This window comes from Malaya genurostris, chromosome 3 (genome assembly GCF_030247185.1).
Source record: "Malaya genurostris strain Urasoe2022 chromosome 3, Malgen_1.1, whole genome shotgun sequence".
Taxonomy (NCBI): domain Eukaryota; kingdom Metazoa; phylum Arthropoda; class Insecta; order Diptera; family Culicidae; genus Malaya; species Malaya genurostris.
The window spans coordinates 273,342,030-273,366,095 of NC_080572.1; the positions used below are offsets into that span (position 1 = coordinate 273,342,030).

At 38.0% G+C, this 24,066-nt stretch overlaps 2 protein-coding genes across 6 annotated transcripts in view; one reads left to right on the forward strand and one right to left on the reverse strand.

Moving 5' to 3' along the window:
* The window catches only part of LOC131437877 (ionotropic receptor 75a-like), a 36,889-nt gene that overhangs the window by 8,375 nt on the left and 4,448 nt on the right, over nucleotides 1–24,066 (reverse strand). The window contains exon 3 of one of the 5 annotated variants that reach the window (XR_009230840.1): nucleotides 17,433–19,212. The exons of 3 other annotated variants lie outside the window; for them this stretch is intronic. The gene's annotated coding sequence lies outside the window, so the exon portion shown is untranslated. Of the gene's footprint in view, nucleotides 1–17,432; nucleotides 19,213–21,043; nucleotides 23,092–24,066 lie in introns of those variants that run through there. One more of the 5 variants, XR_009230841.1, reaches the window with a different exon arrangement.
* Nucleotides 13,191–17,393, forward strand: LOC131437878 (zinc finger protein OZF-like). Its single transcript, XM_058607520.1, has 3 exons — nucleotides 13,191–13,455; nucleotides 13,509–13,949; nucleotides 14,019–17,393. Exons 1-3 carry the CDS (start codon nucleotides 13,247–13,249, stop codon nucleotides 14,764–14,766), a joined length of 1,398 nt encoding a protein of 465 aa, XP_058463503.1. The 5' UTR covers nucleotides 13,191–13,246; the 3' UTR covers nucleotides 14,767–17,393.

Genomic DNA, 24,066 nt, shown 5'->3' on the forward strand with positions numbered 1-24,066 from the left:
CTTCCTTTGGACGATTTATTGGACATTCATCGGACCAAAGGTTCAACGGTTCATTGGACGTTTAGCCAACACATTTCCACGTGGATTGAACAATAGACGAACTGCTACTTGGCGCACACTTTGCCAAGCAACCGTTAAAATTCTTAAAGACTTTGAAATCTCTACCTGTATGTATGTTCTCGGTTCTATCATCATCATGGAATTTTACTGCGCATAATTGGGGCAATTTAATACCTAGTATTGTGTAGATTGGGGTAACGATACCTTGTTATATATTATATACTAGCGGACCCCTGCACACTTCGTAGTGCAATAATTTTTGATTGGATGTAGACAATCAAAACTGCTTATCAATTTTAATGATTATTGAAGAAAAATATCATTATAATACTCTATGATTGTGGACCCAACCTTTTTATATCGCGGAAAACAGGAAAAAATATATAAAAACCGATGGTTTCCCGAAACGCGAACTGGCAGCGCACAATTTACAATCAGAAAAAAAACTAAATTCACGCTACAGACTCTTAACGGTTATTGACGGTAACAGAAAAGTGAAACGGACGAGAAAATGACGCTCAAATTAAAATGACATATCAGTGGGCATCATTGGAATGCGAGGAATGAAAACTTTTTCTTCTTCTAATTTGCCATTCAAAATTGCTGCCTCGACAACATTTACGATACCTTTTGAACTTTAAATTTTTTTTCTGTGCTTGTTCCTCGATTTTCTGCACTTTACCTTGTACTTTGTGTGCTTGTTTCTGTAACTTGTGTGTTTGTTCCTGTACTTTCTGTGTTTGTTTCAAAATTAGTTCCTGAACTTTTTGTACCTGCTCCAGTATTTTCTGTAGTTGGTCTTGTAACTTTTGTACTTATATCTGTACCATCTGCACATTCTGTACCCTTTTCTGCACTCTCTGCACTTGTGCCAGTACTTCTTGTACTTGTTTCTCTCATTTCTGTACTTGGTTTTGTACTTTCTGCACTTTTTCCTGTATCTTCTTTATTTTTCCTGAAATTACCTTATGTACTTGTTCCTCTTGATTGTTCTATATGAGTTAAGTAGAATAGTATGTCATCAATGTCCATCAATGTCAACTTCCCTCTCTGAGCAGCCTAGATAGCCGTGTAGTGTCGGTAGCGGTTTCCCAACTGGCTAAGAATAACGCTACGGTCCACCTGTACCGGTGGTATAAGTCCACCAAACAGGTAAGCCGTGTGGCATCCGGCGGAATTATTTTTTACCAAGAATTGATCCACTGGTTTCCTGTTCCATGTCGTAAAAGGCCACAAAAATAGGAACTCCTAAGTCAAGGTGTATTTCCGTGCCGATGGCTGAATGGCTGCAGGAGGTTAAACAATGCAGTCGTGAACGGAATATCTTGGGATTTTCCCTTACTGTGTTAAGCGAAGCTCTGGCACAGTGGACGACTTCTTTCTTCGCAACTCGTGGGATTTAAATGATTAAAACATTTAAAAAAATCCTTACATGGTTCGCTATAGACGATTATAAGCCAATATATTTGGTTTCTTGTAGTTGTTGTACGATAAGTGCTGAAGGTGGAATGTTCGTTACTCTGATTGATAATGGTTAGAGTGGCACAAATCAATCTTCAGCATAAACGTACAGCAACTATGAATCTATCCAGACTTCTGCAAGAAGGTAAAGCTTCTATAGCTTTGGTTCAAGAACCATATTTCCAAAAGGGAAACTTCTACGTTGGAAAATTGTTAAACCCAGTCTTTGTTGCCTTCAACAAGAGCGGTATGACTAATCCACGTGAAATGCCTCGAGCATGCATACTTGCAAATAGTGCTCTCGATGTTTCTCGCATATCGGAGCTCACAACTCGGGATATTTGTGCTGTCACAGTTGGTATGACTGTTGATGGCATAGACAGGAAATATGTCTATTGTTCGGCATATTTACCGCATAACCAACCTTCGCCAAGCGATGACTTCAAAAAGGTTGTATCATACTGCTGCAAGAGTGATTTACCGCTTGTAATCGGCAGTGACATAAATGCTCACCATATCATATGGGGCAGCACAGATATAAATTCGAGAGGCTCTGATATGATGGAATTTGTGAGCAGTACAAACCTGCACATAGTCAATGCAGGAAACCGTCCAACTTTTGCGAGATCTGGAAGAGAGGAGGTTTTGGACGTAACTCTCTGCTCTGATAGAATTGCGCATGAGTTGGTAAATTGGCTCGTCTCCGATGAGCTCGAACCTTCGTTGTCTGATCATAAGTACATATTCTTTGATCATTCAAACGTTAAATTTGATATTATCACATATCGTAATCCCAAATCTACAAACTGGGACCTCTATGAAGAGGGCTTGGCGACTAGATTTTACGGGTACCAACCAACAATTGAAACCCCAATTGATTTGGAAAATGTTGTCGACGAGACAAACTCACTCATAGTTGCAGCATATGAAGAGGCTTGTCCACTTCGGATTGTGCGAGCTACTAGAGGAACTCCTTGGTGGAATGCTGAACTTGCTAGACTAAGGAAACTATGCAGAAGAGCTTGGAACCACCGACGCAGAGATGGGTCGGAGGCATTCGTGTCGGCTCGAAGGGCTTACAAAAATGCTCTTCGATCGTCTGAGCGAAGTGGTTGGAAAAGCCTCTGCACAAATGTCTCTAGTCTCAACGAGGCTAGCAGATTAAATAAGTTACTTTCGAAGTCTAAGGACTTTAATGTCAGTTTCTTAAGAACTTCAGATGGTGAACACTTGTCTGATGAAGGTGATGTACTTCACTATCTTTTTAACACTCACTTTCCAGGTTGTATGGATCCATCACCGACAGCTCTTCCCGAGACTTTTTCAGGTAGTTACGATTCTTGGGCCCTTGCTCGAAGCGTTGTGACGATTGAATCGGTCAAATGGGCAGTTGAGAGTTTTGCTCCGTACAAGTCTCCTGGAAAGGATGGAGTTTTCCCAGTGTTACTGCAGAAAGGGTATGAACATTTCAAACATGTTTTGAAGAAAATACTTACTTTTAGTCTTGCGACTGGATATATTCCAAGAGCCTGGCAGGAAATAATTGTCAAATTTATTCCCAAAGGCGGTCGCGACACTTATGAGGAAGCGAAGAGTTTCAGGCCTATCAGTCTTAGCTCATTTCTTCTTAAAACAGTGGAACGCATAGTCGATCACTATATCAGAAATGTTAGTTTGGGCCTGCATCCGCTACATGGAATGCAACATGCTTACCAGCGTGGAAAGTCCACTACAACCCTGTTACATGATGTTGTGTACAACATTGAAAAAGCTTTCTCACAAAAGCAATCTTGCTTGGGAGTTTTCCTAGATATTGAAGGTGCCTTTGATAACGTGTCTTTCAATTCAATTCTGGAAGCAGCCCGTGGTCATGGCATACCTTCAAGTATCACAAATTGGATACACGCAATGCTTAGCAATCGACTTCTTTGTTCATCGCTTCGGCAAGCAGAGATTAGAAAACTGAGTGTCTGTGGGTGTCCTCAAGGTGGTGTACTATCCCCACTTTTATGGAACCTAGTCGCTGATGGTTTGTTGAGGAAACTTAATAACCTTGGATTTCCGACTTATGGTTTTGCCGACGATTATCATATATTGATGACCGGTATAAGCATTATCACTCTCTTTGATTTAATGCAGCAAGCCCTGCGATCTGTTGAGCAATGGTGTTGTCAGGTTGGATTATCTGTAAATCCGGGCAAAACATCAATGGTGCTTTTCACTCATCGTAGGATAATCACAGGAGCTCGTCCGTTACAGTTCTTCGGTTCAGAGGTCACTGTGGTCGATCAAGTTAAATACGTCGGGGTTATGCTTGACTCAAAACTGAATTGGTCTGCTCACATTGATTTCAGGATTAAAAGAGCTTGCATGGCTTTCGGCCAATGCAGACGAGCTTTTGGAAAATCATGGGGATTTAAACCCAGATATATTCATTGGATCTACACAACTATTGTTAGACTAATTTTAGCATATGGATGTCTTGTATGGTGGCAGAAAGGAGAAGTCGCGACAGTTCAGTCAAAGCTAAATCATCTCCAAACAGGCCCGTGCGCAGGAATCATCCATGGGGGGGGTTTCAAGGGGAGAGGGGGGTGTCCAAAAATGTAAAACGAATTCTAACAGGATCGTGCGCGGGGGGGAGGGGTTTCAAATTATGTCAGTTTATAAATTGATAAAAAAATGATAAAAAATATGAATTGTCAAGTTATTTGCACTTTAATATAATAAGTACTCCATTGTTCATGAAACTTAATTTTAAAAAAATTCTTCATGGGGGGGGGGGGGGGTTAAAACCCCCAAAACCCCCCCCTGCGCACGGGCCTGTCAATGTGAGCTATCCTCTTCGTGAGGAATGGTTGTCCGGTTGTCTGGAACGACAACTTGATGAACACATAGTTTGTTATACGGACGGTTCTCTGTTGAATGGTCGTGCTGGTGCTGGTGTCTACTGTCGTGAAATGAGGCTGGAGCAGTCTCATTCACTTGGTAGATACTGTACTGTGTTCCAAGCAGAAATCTACGCGATTCTGTGTGGAGTACAATCGGCACTTCAGCAGAGGATCTGTGGTAAACGTATTTATTTTTGTTCCGACAGTCAGGCAGCCTTAAAAGCACTCAGTTCGAATGACTCACGGTCTAATCTAGTGATCGCATGTCGAACTCAAATCGAGGACCTCAGCATTTCAAATGCTGTTTACTTCTTATGGGTACCCGGCCATTCTGGTATTACTGGAAATGAATGGGCTGATGAGTTGGCTAGAGCTGGTGCAACGAATGATTTCGTTGGTCCTGAACCAGCTTTACCACTTTCAACTAGTTGGATAAAGCACAAGATTCGTTCTTGGGCTGCATCCAAACATGCCAGCTACTGGCACAGCTTGCAAACTTGCGCTCAGACAAAAGCATTTCTACCAGATTTAAATCTGAAAATGTCAAAGTGTCTACTGCATTTCTCCAAGCATCATTGCAGTATTCTGGTCAGAGCTCTGACTGGACATTGCAAACTCAATTATCACATGGCTACTATTCAACGTGCTGAGTATTATTCGTGTGATTTGTGTGAATGCGATTATGGTACTTCATATCATCTGATATGTAACTGCCCCGCATTGACGCAGCTTCGTATCCGGGTTTTTGGTTCTCCATACATGGTTGAGTCTGTGTATGCGGAGCTAAAATTGAAGGATATTCTCTCGTTTCTCACCTAATGTGGTAAGGAGCTATAGTCAGAAGGATTCATCGTTCTTCATGGAGTGAATGAATCCGTTCTGTATTCACCTTAAATAGGGTTTAGCAGATTGTTTGGCATCCTTTAGGGGGTACCGAATTTACTTCTGCTCGTACATACTGCGAATCGTTCTGCATTCTTCCGGGAGTGCAGAATGGTGTCGCTTTTGTAAGATCTCTAAATCCTCTCGGGGGTTGGAGGTTTTATTAATAGCAGACTGTTCGGGACCTCTTAGAGGTTCAGAATTTACTTCTGCTTCCACCAGATGTGATCCCCAGCAGATTGTTCGGCATCCCTTAGGGGTGCAGAATTTACTTCTGCTTTTATGTGTTTTTGTGTCGTCATTTTTTCCCATCCTCCTAGTCCAACCCTTACCATTTCCTTTCAATCCTTCCCTCTTATATATCGGGAAAATGATGCTAAAAACAAATTGATGGCAAGGCACAAATCTCCAAATATCAAGGGGAACGTGCCATTTGAGCCAATTTGTTCTGATTCCTGATATATCTGTACCATCTGCACATTCTGTACCCTTTTCTGCACTCTCTGCACTTGTGCCAGTACTTCTTGTACTTGTTTCTCTCATTTCTGTACTTGGTTTTGTACTTTCTGCACTTTTTCCTGTATCTTCTTTATTTTTCCTGAAATTACCTTATGTACTTGTTCCTCTTGATTGTTCTATATGAGTTAAGTAGAATAGTATGTTTCTTGCACAGTGAGAAGTATCATCCTTCATGTTCCGTAAAAATGAATCAACTGACAATTGTTGGTGATTTCCTAAGCAAAATACAACCAAAATCAGTTTGACAGTTTATGAGCAAGAGAGTGAATCGTTCGAATAGGTAAAATATGTCGATGAGTTCCCAATTCTCGGTTCCATCGATGTAATTTAATAACAGGAGGCAAACGGGATGATTCGAGTACATTGGACGAAACTGTTCATAGTTACTTAAATGCATATAATTTGAAATTTCGGAATACTCAGGATTGATATAATTCGAATCGCGTTAGGGGCAAATGAAGAAGTTTGGACTCAAATAAATAACCGAACTTGCAATTTGAAGCAATTGACGAAATTTGGAGGTCGTTTTGAGAAAAATTTACACAAAATCCCGTCCAAAAAATCCTTCAATGGTATAGCACGGGAAATGCTTATGAAAAAATTAAGCCAAAAAAAAAACAGGAAACATTCGAATGGAATCGTTCCAAAAAGTAGAGAGCCGAACAGTTTTAGTGTTTGAGTTAACGGTGTTAATTAAAAGTGGCAGCACACCTTAATCCTGTTGTCTCTGAATGAAATTTCAGCGCATTATGACAGCAATAGTTATATCTATCGGGAAGAGAGGATTCTCATCCCTGGAGTTTTAGGAAGAACGAATCATAAAAAAAAACATCTTTTGTTATAGTCGTTCTGTAATTTGACTTCACGGCATTGAATCCAAATTTATATATCGGAAAATGAAAACCTGTATGCTGTTCATTTGGCGCCCTTACTTTTAAACATGTAATTCGAAACAAAGAAACACGTGAATCAAGTAGCTCAGTGAAATTTTTGCACAAATCAGCTCGGTTGGCGCCAAACGATTTTATTAATAATCTAGTATTCATATTTTGCTCTACAGTCAGCTAGAATTTCACAACTCCATACACGCCAAACAATCATCGGAGATCTAGCATGCATTGAGCGAAAAATTTCCAATTCCAAATGAACCAATTTTCTAGTTTTTCTCTACTTTCCCGAAGAATTTTCCTTATGCACTATAGCCTAAAACCTGCGCATAAACGTCACCCTTCAAACAAAAAAATCATTTGTCTTAAACTCTGATGGCGTAACCGGAGACCGGATGCAGATAAAATTCAGTAGACATTGCACCATGAGGCTTCTCGTTTGAATCTAAGTTAATGAACATCGGTTCAATAATCTCTGCAAAAACGATTTCAATTCCTATTTGGAGTATTTGACTACACGCTTAGAAAAAGTTACTCAGAGTTTGAGTACTAGTTACTCATTTTCAAATGATACATGGAAACGTCAAAAATTGAGTAGTTATCATCAATGATATTGAGTAACTCCTACTCTAAATTTGAGTTTAACGCAAGAACTCGTTTTTTTGTTACTATTCGCAAGATCAGTCTAAAAGTTGTAATAACCATTTGTAGCAACAGGTTGTATTTTTTGTTAGTGAGATCGCGTATTTCGAGGGTGAGTCGCTCAACACAAACGGTGTTGTGTCTGCAAAAACCGGAATGATAAACTCCGTGTTGTGCTTTAGAATGGAACCGAATATGCTCAAATGTCATTTATGAGGAATAAGTGTATGATTGGTACCTGAGCATAACTGACATGTATGTTAATTTGCGATTGACACACTACTCCAAGCGACCACCACTTGATATAGTATTGAGTTCAATTACTTAATATTTTAATATACACTCAACTTAATATTTTAATATACACTCAGAAGAGGAGCATTTTTTTGCAAATTTGCTATATGGGAAATAAAACTTCACTCAAAATTTGAGTGATAGTTACTCTATTTTTGGTACATGTACAAATAAAGTATTACTCAGTAAATGAGTAGATTTTACCCAAATATCGTTTCCAGTGGAAGAACTCAAATTTGAGTAACTTCGGAGTTACTCTAAATTAGAGTTGTTCCACTTTTTCTGTAGATGAGTGAGATCTTACTCATTTTTGAGTAACTATTTTTAAGCGTGTACAGTATTCGGTATTCCTGGAATCCATCAACTAATATAACGTACAAATTAAAATAGTTTTGAGGTAAAATTTACAAGATTTTATTCGATTTATTAGCGTACAGAATGGCTAGTACTATGGATCCTACTGACACTAAGAATTCTACTAGGTCGGGACTCGAACATGTGACAACCCATACGACCCATTATTTTCGATATAAGTAAGTTATTATTAAACTAGGTCAAAGAATTCCTTTTAATCCCCTAAGTAGAAAAAGATTACTAAAGAAACCGAAACGTGTACCATTAACTTTGAGACCGACTGTTCGGTGAAGTTCGGTGTCGTTTTTAAATACAAATTTTCAATAAATTCTCAATACATCAGCACCGATACGTATATCTTTTTTTTTTTATCTAATCACCAAACACTGTTACCCAAAGCGATCACGAGTTCTTCTTGTCGTCCACTTCGATTCCACCCACGAACTGTAGCATTGCTTGCAGGTAGACCCGAGATAAGGCGTTAGTTTATCCACATCAGAATGTCTGACGGGAAGCAGCTGAGCAGTCAATTTCTGAAGCTATTTAGTACGGTAACCGACGGTCTGACGATACTCTTCCTACGGGATGCCATCATTGAAAATCGAACGGCGTGTGGCAAGCTGAAACGGATCAACATTCACTGTACGACCCGATTGATCAACATTTTAAAACTGCCGCTAAGGGTTCGGATGTCGGCAACCGAAATCGGACTCATCTTCTATCATCTCGAAAGGATTTCTCTGTTTCATGGCCTCAATACGATAATTATTTACCGAATACTGACGGAGCTGGTTGCTTTGATTTCGATATACTTTCGAAGATTGAAAAAGTGACATAAATACGTTTTACTGCTGCAAAGCAGATGTTTCGATAAGTTCAAACAAACTATTATTATCTCCGTCTACTGGCACAATAAAGATAAATTTCTCCTGACAGTTGCTTTTTAATAATTCTATAATGAATATGTTTACGTTTCGTCTATGATCCATCAGCGCATAACAGCTTATGTTGAACTGTTATTCCACCTAGCAGTTCAACATAAACCGCTAAGCAGAAATAAAGTTTTTGCTGTTTACAGAACATTGTTGTTTGCACCAATGTTTTTTATAAAACTACAAGGTGTAAAAATTTACGAATTCAAATTTCTCCCTATAAATGTTCGATCTCAATTTTTGTTCAATTCACTTGATTTTTGTATACTTAAATTATTAATACTAAACAAGTAAAAATTACGACAGCGCTTAAAAATCTTTACTTGTTTAAAATTGATGGTTTTTCATGATTTTTAATGTTACCTTCATGACCAAAAATGTAATAACCTTATCAAAAGTTCCCACCAACGATAAACATCGAAATATGAGACAGGAATCATACGAAAAAATCGCCAAATAATGGTGGGTTGAATTGAAACTGACCTGGCATCCTTGATCTTTGGGGGTCGAGGAGTCCTATTCAAATGGTTGAGAAATCGCAGACCGCTCTATCTTGAATTTATCTTTGTTATTATCACAATATTAACTACAAATAAAAACTTTTACTAAATATTTCACGAGGTGGGAAATTGAGCATTCTCATCAGATCTATGTCTTCGCTGATTTGTAGAACATCTAAACTGTACCTTTAGAATCAGATGACTATCTATAAAACAAAACACCTATTCCGCAATACACAGTCCCCGTATAACGTGTGAATCTAGGGGCTGGCTGTACTCGAACTAGAAATGGGCACTTTGTTCGCGAACAATTCAAAAGAACTAGTAGTAACATTTGGTCGATATTTTTACAAAATTTACCAAAATACCGCTGCTACCCTATGGCAAAGCAAAGCCTTGGTATTACATTCCTCTAGCAGAGTTTGACCTTCTGTTTCAACAGACTTCGCAGCCGATTCAGAGTGTACAGAACCATTGCGTGGCTGGTGCTACGATCCTACTGACACTACGAATCCTTCCAGGTCGGGGCTCGAACATACGACAACTGGTTTGTTAGACCCTATGCATTAAACCGCCAACCCGGGACATGGCTCGACACTTAAATTGCAAATGTTAATCACTTCAATCTTATGTAAATGGAATCATGGTAAAGTCTAATTATATTATACTTAAATTTCATCAATGAAACAGTAGATATATTTAAAATGAATAACACTTGATAATCAATTTGCTAAACACATTCAATTTAATAGTCAGCAAAATACGTTTTAATTCCAGATTAATTAAATTTACAATTTGTTTTCGCCGATCGACAAAAAATTCTTGCCGTGTATGAACTCAATGATATTGTTCGACGATCCACAATTCCATTCCCTGAAAACATATAAAAACAGCACCTAATAAAATTAACAAAGGCTGCAATTACAAGTAAGTTCACTTCCAAGTGACGTGAGAAATGTTCAGTAATTATTTGAAAAAGGTAATCAAAACGAAACAGTCACTTGCTAATACGGGTTTTTGGGAATTTCTATGAATATACTTACTGTTCACGATCTCTAAAATATGTCGTTCAGTCAGATTAAAACAATTAAAATTAGTTGCACCAATATTATTGCTGCCATTTTGTTCAAAACTTTTTATTTATATGTTTGACACTTAATATTGCCGCAGTCGTCAGAGAATATGAACATTATTGAGAAAACATATAAATATCAAGACCGCGACATTTCAAACTGACATCATGTCAGTGACATGTTGTGACATTGATCTAAATTATAAAGTTATACGCTTTAATCTTATGCTCGAAGCATTCGATATCAACATTTCCACAATTAAGATTCCTAACACATGGATCGATAAGTCCCGAGACTAACAATGGAAACAACATTTTTTTTGCAAAATTTTTTTTTATTCATCACCATAATCACCTTTTAGGGTGATTCAATGGTTCCAACGTTTTTCCAATTTTTCAAAACCATGTTTATAAAAAATTTATCTTTCGCTTCAAAATAAGCTTCAGTTTCAGCGATGACCTCCTCATTTGAGCCAAATCTTTATCCCTGGAGCATTTTTTTTAAGATCAGCAAAGAGCCAGTAATCACTGGGGGCTAAATCTGGCGAGTATGGGGGGTGGGGAAGCAGATCAAAGCCCAATTCGTTCAATTTAAACTGCTTTCTGAATCATCGACTCGTTGCTGTTTTTGTTCCATCGAAAGCAATCGCGGCACCCACTTGGAAAAAACCTTTTTCATGCTCAATTTTTTATGAAGTAAATACACTTCCATATGATATCTGTGTCATCTCAGTCAGTACTCTAGAAAGACGTGGTTACTGGTTTATTACGAGCGCCATCTCTGCTTTAGTCTCGGGACTTATTGATCCATGTGTTATGTGATGACACTCGCACATGTCATATGACGACGCACTTTATATTGATGCGCTAAACTTTCTAAAACAAATGAAGTGAACTTGATTTCACGCGTTTTTTTTTTTTTGAGAACGGCTAATAAGCCACCTGTCAACTTCCACTTTCGAGAGAAATTGCAAGCGAGCTATGAAAGATAGAGTATTAAATATAACACCAGACGAAAGAGAAAAATGATCGATTACTGACCCGATATTTTTCGATCGTAATCTTAAGTTTATCTTTGGTATAAAATTTTTAATACACTTTACCATATAATTACGGAACCGGCAGTCGTATACAGATGAGATTCAGAAGTTTTGTAAAATACAATACAATCGAATCTAAGCTTGTAAAAATTGATCACGCCATCTCTGAGAAAAGCTTGAACACATATCTCCATTTTTTTGCACTACCTACCCCATAACTTTGCAACCGGGAGCCAGCCCCAAATAAAATTCAGGAATTTTTTTATGGAATCATAAGAACTTCCATTTTAATCTAAGTTTGTGAAAATCGGTTCAGCCATCTCCGAGAAAAGATGGTGCACTTATTTTCACAATTTGGTGAACATTTTGATCTATAACTCCGGAATCAGAAGGCAGATCCAAATAATATTACTGAATTTTGTATGGGATCACAAGATCTTTCATTTGAATCTGAGTTTGCGAAAATCGGACTAGTTAGTGAAATAAACTTTACATACACACACAGGCATTTTGCGTACTCGACGAACTGAGTCGAATGGTATATGAAACTCGGCCTTCCGGGCCTTGGTTCAGAAGTCGCTTTTCACATAGCCTTTCTATGTGAGAAAGGCAAAAACTACATAAAATGAAAGGTCGAACGGTTGCAACACTTCAAATCACAGACTAACAGACATGACAGTATGAGTAAATTCTTATAAAAATAATTTTTCGTGATGCACTAGTTCCACCTATATTGTACTGCGCGAAATATTTACCATCGGTACACCCCTTGTGTTATGTGAAAGTTTTTTTACTAGTAGGTTTCCCTCGTTTGTCAACACCGATCAGCTGCTTGGAGGGATGCCTGATTTCATCATAATATTTGAAAATGAATCATCACAATAAAATTTTGGATTACGTTGATAATATATTTAACTTTTTTTGCGATGTTGGAAGGTAACCATTTATTTTTCTCAACGTTGCTCATCTAGATTATTTTTTATTGTGTTGGTAATTTTCACCCGAAATTAAGTGGCGGCAGACCAGAAGCAAGTAAATATTGTAACAAAACGGGTTCGATTTTGTATTGCGTTGGAGGATGAGAAGTAGGCACAATTATGTATATAGTTTTGGCAATATGTATTGAATCTGTATCCTGCATGAAATTCGCATGGACGTATACAAATCAATACATTACAGGTAATTCTGTATGAATGGCAACTCGGTTGGTAAATGAAAAAAAATAAACACGGTCTAGATGACAGACAGGATGTTTTTGATAGGGTAACGTCGCGCCATCATGACACATGTGAGTACTGTCCCAAATAAAGGAATATTCGAAATAACCGTTAAAATAATTGAAGAATCTAATTTGAGTGTCCTGTCTGTTAGTCTGTGTTTAAATCAAAAGCATTTATGTGAAGCACAAATACTAGATTAATAACCAGATAATATGGCAAGCAATAAATGAACAAAAAATTGCCGATATTGTCGGTAATTTCGATAGTCCCACGACAATAGGGCCATTTCCATATCCATAAAAAAAATTTCGAAAGTAAAAATTATTCTGGAATGCTTATTTTTACGAGAGCGTACACTTTCATCGATAGGGCCTTTTGAGAAAATCAACTGACGTTTTTGTTTGTTTGGGTTGTCATTCAATCTAAGCAAAGCTAAACAAATGGTTCGAATCGATGTAGTATTCATGAATTTTTGTTCAAATTGATCTCGAAATGTTCAGTGCTATAGAACATTCGGAATTTGCGGAAGGGAGTATTGATCCAACAGAGCACTTGTCCTCTATAATTGAAATAAAATTAGAATGCCTACAAGACGCTTTTAGTGAAACTGAAAACGAATCAAACAGTTTTGATTCAACTCAGAATCAAAGCTCAGAAGACAGACACAGCCGTTCCTTCGACGACCAAGTGTTGCTACAAACGTAAGGTCATTATTTATATTTGCTTGTCCGATAATAACATCCATTATTCTCAGAAATGACAACCTTGCAACTTGCCCTGTGAAGAAGGATAATGAAAACCCGGGTACTTTCGACACGAAATCTTCACCAAACATCGATCCCAAGCGACCTCACGAATGTGAACTTTGCGGCAGACGGTTTGTTATGAAGAGTCATCTTGTCGGACATGTCCGTGCACACCAACGTGGCAAACGGTCCTACAATTGCGACGTCTGTGGTAAATCATACTCCAAAAGTGACTCCCTGTTGCACCATCGGTACAGCCATACCGGAGAACGGCCTTACAAATGCACTGTGTGCGGTAAAGATTTTACTCGTCAATCTAGTCTGATGGAGCACAAGTTTATTCATTCAACTGAATTCCGATGCAAGTGTGATGTTTGTGGCAAAGGATTTAATGCTGCTTCTACTTTAAGGAGACACAAGCGCATCCATACCGGGGAAAATGTTCGAAGGTGAGCTATCTGAATGTTTGGATGATGGAGACCTTTGATATCTTATTCATAACCTAATAAATGTTTCAGGAAGGAAAAACTATTGGACCACACACCAAACAACAAGGAACCAGTCGACATCGACAAGCGACCGCACGAGTGTGAGATTTGCGGTAAACGATTCACGAATAAGTTCATTCTTGAAAGCCATCTGCGAGCACATCGGGGCGAAAAACCTTTCAGCTGCGATATATGCGATAAAACATTCGTTCGGAAGAGCGACATTTGGCAACACCGACTGAAGCACACCGGCGAACGACTCTACAAGTGTAACATATGCGATAAAGATTTCGGACAAATATCTACATTGAACAATCACCTGATAATGCACAGCGGGAAGCGGGAACACAAATGTACGGTGTGCGGTAAAGATTTTGCCTTCAAATTTAATCTGGCGGCTCACATGTTCATTCATAAAAGCAAGCAAGAGCGACAGCACAAGTGCACCTTGTGTGACAAAGCGTTTTACATCAAATCGAGACTGAAAGCACACATGTTATCTCATACAGGTGAGCGACCGTACAAGTGCACATCGTGCGATAAAACTTACGCCGTTAAGGCAGAGCTAACGGCACATATGCCCACTCACACGGGTGTCTATCCGCACTCGTGCGATGTGTGTGGCAAAGGATTCAGTAAGGCTTTCGTATTGAAAGAACACAAACGCACTCACTCTGGTGAGAAATCCTACAAATGCGAAATCTGTGGAAAGGCCTATTACCAACAAAAATCATTTACCAGACATTTGGGGACACACAAATCGGACGCGACTGTATGAATACTTGTGTCACCCCGGTGAACGACAACAATTATGTTAGAGCCGGGACTAAATAAGAGATAGTAATAATGTTTGAATCGTTGAAAGCGGCTATTGTAAGGTAGCAAAAATGAAGTTTGAGTCCAAACACGTTTTTTTTTCATTTCCAAAACTCAGCTGTTTTGAATTTTAAAAACCACCCCGGTGGTGCGATTGTCATCTGCATACAATTGGCTTGAAGCCGAAATTTTTGGTTCTTTTGGTTCTAGTTCGCTGTCAAATGCTGTGTTTAAGCAGTGTTCACATCTTTCTTCATGCGGTTGCACCAACATAAGGAAATGATTTCGATAGAATATAATCAAACTATAACAAACCACTTATTTTTCTTATTTTAAAAGAGGTCAAATTACTTGTTTTGCAGAGAATACTAGACAAGAGTTATATTCATATTGGGTTTGAAGAAATTAACTTTTGACACCAGTGTGGTTTGATTGTATGGTATGAACGTAGCTCAACATATTGTTGACAACAACGCCACCAAAACAAAATGCGTCGGTTTCAGGAACCAGCTTCCATAGCAGGGGGATGTGGAAAACCTTCTCGGCTAATGTTGCCAAAACCGAAGGACAGATGATGATAGCCTACCATCGTTTTCTTTCCGAAGCTTTTGGGTTTTGCAGTCGATGTCGACCAGGTGATTTTTTGCTTTTGGGATTCTTAATTCCTCGTCTTTAATTACGATGCAGAGCATGAAATCCTTTGTTTCATGCCGAGAAAGAAAATTTCACTTAACATTTTTCGCAGTCTGCCATTCAACTCATGAGTAACCCGTTTCCTGACCTTCTAAATGTTCCCCATGACGAGTAGATGTTCAGAATAGGATTGGTGGTTAACGTTTCGCCTTTCCGCTCTATTTGTTTTTCAGTTTGAGGGTTGTCTTCGTTCAACAATCCTTACAATGCGGAATTTTCAAATTTTTTAGATTGACCATTCTTTTATTGTCACACATAAATCCTTACTTTTGAACGTGTAGCGTCCGTCCGGTAAACTCAAATTCGTAGTCACCGATATTGAAGTCGGTCTGTCATTGCCTTTGCTGTGCCCGAACGGAAGCGTTCCGGCAAAAAAAGAAAGAACACTGACGGCGCACTTTCACTGAGCCGTCACGAAACTAAACCGGAACGGAAAAGTGTGAATAGTCCCTAAATTGTCCTTAAGCAAAGACATCATATTAACAAGATATCCAGCTCTCACATTTTCCGAACAAATCATTGGCAACATCCTTTTTTGCGAACATGGTGCCCTCCGGCGAGTCCGCATCGAATCTCGTACATAGAAGCAGGGGAGAGAAATGTCAAATTCGTGCGCGAAAAAAAAGCAGCACTGCGCACCCAAACAATTGACATGATATCACAGACTAACAGACAGGACACTCAAATTAGATTCTTCAATCATTTTAACGGTCATTTCGAATATTCCTTTATTTGGGACAGTACTCACATGTGTCATGATGGCGCCACGTTACCCTATCAAAAACATCCTGTCTGTCATCTAGACTGTGTTTATTTTTTTCATTTACCAACAGAGTTGCCATTTATACAGAATTACCTGTAATGTATTGGTTTGTGTACGTCCATGCGAATTTCATGCAGGATACAGATTTAATACATATTGCCAAAACTATATACATAATTGTGCCTACTTCTGCCTATCCTCCAACGCAATACAAAATCGAACCCGTTTTGTTACAACATTTACTTGATTCTGGTCTGCCGCCACTTAATTTCGGGTGAAAACTACCAACACAATAAAAAATAGTCTAGATGAACAACGTTGAGTCAAATAAATGGTTACCTTCCAACATCGCGAAAAAGTTGAATATATTATCAACGTAATTTATTGTGACGATTCATTTTCTAATATTTTGATGAAATCAGGCATCCCTGCAAGCAGCTGATCGATGTTGACAAACGAGGGAAAACCAACTAGTAAAAAAACTTGCACATAACACAAGGGGTGTACAGATAGTAAATAGTTCGCGCAGTGCAATATAGGTGGAACTAGTGCATCACGAAAAATTATTTTTATATGAATTTACTCATACTGTCATGTCTGTTAGTCTGTGATGATATGTTGAATGTGATGCCGTGCGATGACGTTGCTGAACTGAAGATTGATTTCGTTCCAAGCTGACAGGGTCTGCCTTAAGCCAAACAAGTCCGGCGGAAGAATGACGGAAATTTTGGCAGCAACCAGAATGCAGCCAGGCGTGCATTTCTAGAATTCCTCACAAGCGGAAGTGACTAGAATGAACGTAATATATCAAATATTGAAAATGACATTAATAGCGGACCTTACACGATCATTAAAAGACTCATTACTAAAAAATAATATCATTTTAATGAGCGTGTATGGTGCAGTAATGACGAGACTTCTATGCAAATTTTAAATATCATTACTTAGTCATCATTAAAAATGACAAAAATAATTCTAGTGTAAAGGCCGCTAATAGTTTCATTATTGGTATTTATTCTCGTGTAAAAACCGCTTTAATCTTTTATACCTCCGCAGTGCACAGATAAAAATATTTTGTGAAATTACATCAATTTTCATGCACATATTTGAAGCAGCAGTTACCTAAGAACGTGGTCACTGTTGTGAGAAAATGAAAAGACTCAACACAAAAATACTTTCAAATATCATTTTATTAGATCAAAAACTTAGGGCAACGGCTCCCTATTTCATCTGAGCTCCTATTTCCATCTCATCCCTTCACCTCATAACTTTGAACATGAATAATATTTTACAACCTACCGGAAGCAAACTGTGAAATGTTTTAAAATGATTTGAAAAGCTATTGTCACACTTTCCTATTGAAAGAAATGGTTTTAAATTCTTCGGTGATGGTTTTTTTTTATATAAAATAAACTCACTTTTCAATTTAGGACACATTTTCGTCTCAAGATTTACAGTTCGTCATGTTTCTGAATATCTACTAACCGATTCGTCTCAAAACATGATCACTATTTCGCACAATTACACTACCATTGAATGCTGGATGCTTTCATAATTAGTTATGTTCACTTGCCACTTGTTTAGTTAACGATTAAAAACTTCAAAAATTACCCGACAAGCAATAAAAGTCTTCAAAAATATGAGATGAAAGTTTTTCACTTCGTTCACTTGATTGCGCTTTGTTTTCATCTCATTTGGTTTCGCAAAGTTGCCAAATTATCTCATAATGTTACAAAACAAAAATTGTTTATCTTCTTCAAATTATCATCAAAAAGTATGTTTTTGGTATCCGTGATATTAGTTTCATTATATTATTCATATTAATATTTCAATAAAACTGTTTCAGCTTCGAATATTACCAGAAGGAACGTGTTAAATACTAATGAAATAACCATTGTGGCAAATCTAGTAGCACTGGTTTCATTCCGCTATACGCCAACATAACGCTGTGAAGTGTGTGTGTGTGTTTCATCGGCTGTGCACAGAGATGCCAGATATTCTCATAGAAAATATGTATTACTTTGCATAGAAAGTCTATATCTGTTCTATCTGTTTTTACTAATAAAATGATGTTAAAAGATAATTCGTTAGATCTCCGTAAGCCATTGCCCCATTAATTAGATAATTCAACGTGTAATTTTTTTACCAATAATAATAATGTGGAAAAATCCTGGTGGGTACGGTTGTATCGTTTGAGTTGTATATCTGGCAGCGGTGAGGCAGTCGGTCTCCAGAATGTCTGCCCAGCCATATTTTTCCAGCTGGCAGCGTTTAGTCAGTCATCTGGCAGCCATGCGTGTGCGGGTGAGCAGAGATGTCTATCTCCTCTGTGTGACGAAGAGCAAGCAAAATTTCTCCCCTCGCACTGACAACTTCAACGAGAGCTCTTCTCTTTCACATTTATACACCGCTGTTGTATAAAGTGTGCACGCATCATGAGTGCGTTTGTTTATTTCCTTTTACCTCTTCCACTGAATTGCACCAAAGTGCTAGAGCATTAGCTAATAAATTCTCTGAGGAGGATGCAGATACTTTCACAGAGGTGTACACGCCGGTGAGCACTCTGCTGTATGGTTTTCGTAGATGAAGCGTGGACACGCAAAATCAGCAAAATAAAACAATTTATCGTAAAATTTTCGGTTTTCCTTGCAAATTTTTCATAGCAAGGCCAGATCTACTCTCTATTAATTGAAGTTCACAGAAGTGTTCGCTCACCATCACGCGCCAGTGGTCACTTGGGTGTATTTAGACGAGAGCGCGTGTGAGCGATTCATGCAAAGAGAATGTGTTTCACTCGCGCCAGCTGCTTTAACCACAAGCACACACTCAAATGCTGTCTATTCGACACTGAGAAGAAGTGCGCTTTCCTCTTTGTGCGGTGCTTCGTTTTTTTCATCCTTGGTGTGGCAAGAATCTGACTCTAGCGTGTATAACTCTGGTGAAATGCCATCTCTGCGGGTGAGAGTGTAATAGTGGAATATTTTATTTTGATTGCTGTCGCCATTGCTAATTTATAGGATGAATAAAAGATCAACGATAGGATGGATAAAAATCCATTGAGATGAAATTAGGAGCAGAGTAGTGAAAACATCATTAGTGTTTTTAGCTGTTTTATAAAAATTAGTTGAATTTTCAAGAAATGTGAATCAATTCTCAACGTGGAGCAAGGCGAATGAAGCAGTAATATGAAATAGTTACAGTGATTTTAGTGGCTAAATCGGGGTTTGAAGGCGACGTCCTTACAAATGAGATGAAATAGGGAGCCCTTACCCTACATGCAAATATATTGATAGCAAGTCGAATCCCCTTCTGCTTTAATAATGGCTTGACACCTTCCGGGCATACTTTCAGCGAAATTTTGCGCGTATTCTTCTGAAAACGACCTCCAAATTTTGTAAATTCGGCGAACAAACTGCTTCAAATTGTGTGATCGGTTCTTCCCAAGCTTCATCTTCATTTGAGCCCGAACGTTCTCAATTGGATTGGCATCGGGCGGCTTGGGTCATTTTGGGACCTTTCAGATGCGAGCACAAAAAAACTGTATCGAACCGCGAAGCGTACGATACAGTTTGTTTGCCCTCTATGTTAAAAAAAAATCCCACCATTCCGCTATACCGAACGCGAGTAATCTTGACCCCTCTTATGTAACAGTCTGTACTTGACATTTCTTCATTTTTCAATATACTTTGAAAGCAAACCTAAGCGTTTTTGCAATATTGTTTGAGCGAACAAACCGAGTACCAATGAAACTGTTGACGGTTAGAAACATCTTAATGGTCACCACGGAAATTCGAATTGAATTAAATAATATTTTTTGAATTGTCATTAGTCAAACTAATGTTTAAAATATGCGTGCGGCCCGGCAGCCCGGAAAGTAGATCTAGGCCGGCACTGCTGGGCGGTTACCACCATGGGTTGCAGCAGAAACGCAGCTCAGAACGCTTCTCATTGGGTGATTTGAAGATGGAATTATATATTATTATCTTTATTCACGGACGGAAGAAGATATACTTCTTGAACGCAGTTGACGATGATAGATTAGTAACGTTAGTATTTCGAAATTATTTGCCTATTTTTCAAATTTAAATTTGTTGATGAGAGAGTTTAAAAAATTGCATTGTTAATGTCATTTTGATCGGTCGTGTCTCATACTCAACCCTGTAATTTTTTTTTGTATTTAGGTCGAAATGTCGTTTACTACCTCAAAACCGTTATCGCAGTTGCGAAAAAGATAAGCACCCATAATGAGTTTTCCTCTTCGATACTCGTTGATAACACACATTTTGTGACCTGTTATTCTTTGGTCACAATATAATTCATTTGGTCACTAGGTCCAGCTTGTATATATTTTCTGAATATTTTTGTTTATTTTCATTGTCAGTAAATGTCTAAATAGGATTTAAACGTCATCATCGCGGCATAAAATGCGAAGTGGCATGCTTTGAACGTGGCGGTGGGATTGGGAATGAAAACATACAACAAGCTCATAAAACCTGCGAGAAAACCATTGCGCGATCTCTACACTGATAAAAATTTTGCACGATCGATTCATACTTAAACACCATTTCAATTTCTAATGCTCTTTCATTTCAATACATAACCAAAGCAATTTGTTTCAAGATATCATGTGCAAATTCACTAATGTGTTTTTCCTTTGGATGTGATGTGTTTGCTATTGAATCGAACTACATGTGTCAAACACTTAATTTTCTAGAGGGAATGAGTACAGCACAAATATATGTGCAAAACACTTGATTCGGTCAACTCTGTTTCATTGGAAATCTATGTGGAAAACAATATGACATTCACATTTAATGCATATAGAATCTAGAGGTAACGATATATCTTATCGTTTTTATGTGCATTTCAAATAAACGTAGCATGATTTCCACTAAATATCCGAGGGTGACGACAGATCCGGATAATATCAATAAAACTCAAAAAGTCAATGGAAACTAATCCAATTGCATTTATCCTCATTTATACATCTAACCATTCAAAAGCGCATCCAACCGTTCATAAGAAAGTCTAGGCACATGCGATCTCTTCTAAATATTCCTCATATTATCATGACATTCAACGAGTTGTCAACATAACGCTACAAATCGAGAAAATAAAGTGCTGGATAAAATTCGTTTTGTTTTATTTAATTAAACTTTCAAGAATTTGATAAATTGGTTTGTTAAGAACTAGGAACATGAACGCGGGACTGTGTTTGAGATTTTAGAGTAGGATTATGAAATGCGATAGTTACAAAAATCAATCTATTTACAATCAAACTATTTACAAGCACAACTACTCGAATGTATATGATATTCGTTTCGTATTAGTGAAACTGTATCATGTTGAACATCATCTCTACTGCAGGTTAATATGAATCGAGATTCCAGGACTAAAGCTCTTGCATGAAATAAGTCTTTACGCATAGCTGTAGAGTCCCACACAAGCAACTAATTCCTCTCCGAATTATCGGAATCGAAATTCGGTTTGCTGACATTGATATTTATTCCTCAAACCTCAAGATCTTCAACATAGCTTCACGTTGAGCTTATCGATGGTTTGATAGCAATCGCCTTCACAGAAAAAAATTGACAGGTAATCTCAAAAGTATTGATCATTGATTCTGTGATATCTTTAGGCAGAGCAAAGTATTTAAATGACACAACCCACGAATAGATACTAAAGTTCTCCGAAGACCAAGAAGGTAAACGACCCTGAACTGGTGGTTCGGTGTAAAAAGATGCCATTTCCTACAATTCAATATATTGTTTCTACGATTCTACAATTGAATTCATTGTACACGTGGTGTTTCAAACAATATGCAAACCGTACATTTAATTGTTTTCTAAGAGAAAATTTTATGATTTGAATTGTTACGATACTTAACAACCTATACATTCTATTGTAAAAAGCATTTTCACAATTGATTGAATAGTGTATAACAATACATTAAAATATTTTTCAATGGTCAAAGAAAAATTGTGGCAGGTTTTGTAACAGCAAATCGTATTGTTTTTCTACAATATTTTTTATTCGGGCAGGCTCACCCTTGTATGATTCAGATGCAGAGATGCCATTTATACAGATTTATCTGTATTATACAGATTTTTACTTGCGCATACAGATTTAATACAGAGTACAGATTTCTCAAATTAAATACAGATTTATACAGATATCACAAAAAGTAAAAGAGAAATAATGAAACTTTTCCGTCTGAGCGTGTTTGATTGCCCATATTAAAATGAAAATTTTTTCGTGCAGCTGTTTAATGATGAACGCTGAAATACATTTATATCATAATTTGAAACTGATGTTCAAGGAAGTCATGGCGTCATGAAACTTTATTGTCAGACTGAAAAGTTGTATGACCTGACTTGACGCTGCGTATTGGGCGTTTGAATTCCATGTTTGAATTCCAAGTCATCATTTTCAAACGAAAAAAGTGTATGGATTAACAATTCAATTGTGGTTGATAACAAAAACAATTAAATTTCGTCGTTGAATGTTCTTGTCAGTGCGACAAGGACTTACGATATCAAGGAATGCTCCTTGCATCTGCCATTCTATAACAATAATCTAATGGAATAACATCTTTAAACATCATTTTATTTCCGAAATTTCCTTTCATTAGTGAATACAGATAGATACAGATTTTTTTATAAAAAGCAATACAGATTTTCTATGAAAATATCTGGCATCTCTGTTCAGATGTTTTCTTTTCCGTGTCGTCATGCCCTTCCGAAAAAAAATGGCAGTCGCACTAGCACACCCAAAATGTGATCACCAGTTGTTTAGTTCGTCGTGTGTGACTGAATTACTTTGTTGTTGTTACTATCAAACATAGAAATGGTGGTCCGCCATTTTTAGTCCGCGCGATTAGAACGGGAAATCCACCAGTGCCGAGATTTAAACAAATAACCGCGTTAAACACCATTAGTTTATACTGAATTTCACACCAATTTACGGATAGTGCCCCACTGCATACCCGAGAATAGAGGAATCACTTTTATCTTTCCCCCAAATTACGAAAACTTGAATTTAATATAGCACCAAGTTGGGAGGCCGCCATTTTGTAGCGTCTACTCCGCTGCCGATGGGGCTGAGAATTACCACTGAAAATTTCCTAAATTTGACTTTCTAAAATCGTCCAAAAGCAAAATCGTAAGCGATAACACCGAATATGGCTTCAGCGAAGCCTGAAAACCTCAGATCCCAAAGGATCCTAGGAAACCGCCAGAATGCGAACATGAAAACAACTAGGCTGCAATCAAAGAGCGGAGGATCGAATAACAAAACTCAGCCGAAAATCACCAACCCTACATTGCCCAAGCCTACACCATTGGTACTAGAACTCATCGACACTAACAAAGCCTTCCCGAACCATCCCTCGCAAGTCGGAAAACTCTTGAAGCAAAAAGGATGTAACAGCTTTACCGAAATCTCCCCGCTAGGAAAATTCAGATTCAAGATAACCGTTACCGACGACCAAACAATCCGAAGGCTTAAACTGGACGAGAACAACCTCAGAATCTATGAACCAGTATACAAACACAAAACCATCATCTTCGTCCGAGGTGTTCCCTTGAATTTTGAGATGGAAGAAATGAAGGAGAACATTGAGGCAAATCTCCCCGTTATAGACGTACAGCGTATAAAAAAACGTAATACAAATAAGGATCTGATTGACACGTTCAACATAAAAGTGACGTTAGATGGAGAAGAAATTCCCGATAGGATTAAAATCTACGGCTGTAGTTTCCGAGCTGAACTCTATATTTTCCCAATCAGGCAATGTCAAAATTGCTG

What these genes read in the sequence shown, in the direction of transcription:
- LOC131437878 (XM_058607520.1), top strand. Translation starts at nt 13,247, where the DNA reads ATGTTCAGTGCTATAGAACATTCGGAATTTGCGGAAGGGAGTATTGAT. An exon ending in GACCAAGTGTTGCTACAAAC is followed by an intron (nt 13,456 to 13,508) that starts GTAAGGTCATTA and finishes CATTATTCTCAG; the next exon opens with AAATGACAACCTTGCAACTT. An exon ending in ACCGGGGAAAATGTTCGAAG is followed by an intron (nt 13,950 to 14,018) that starts GTGAGCTATCTG and finishes TAAATGTTTCAG; the next exon opens with GAAGGAAAAACTATTGGACC.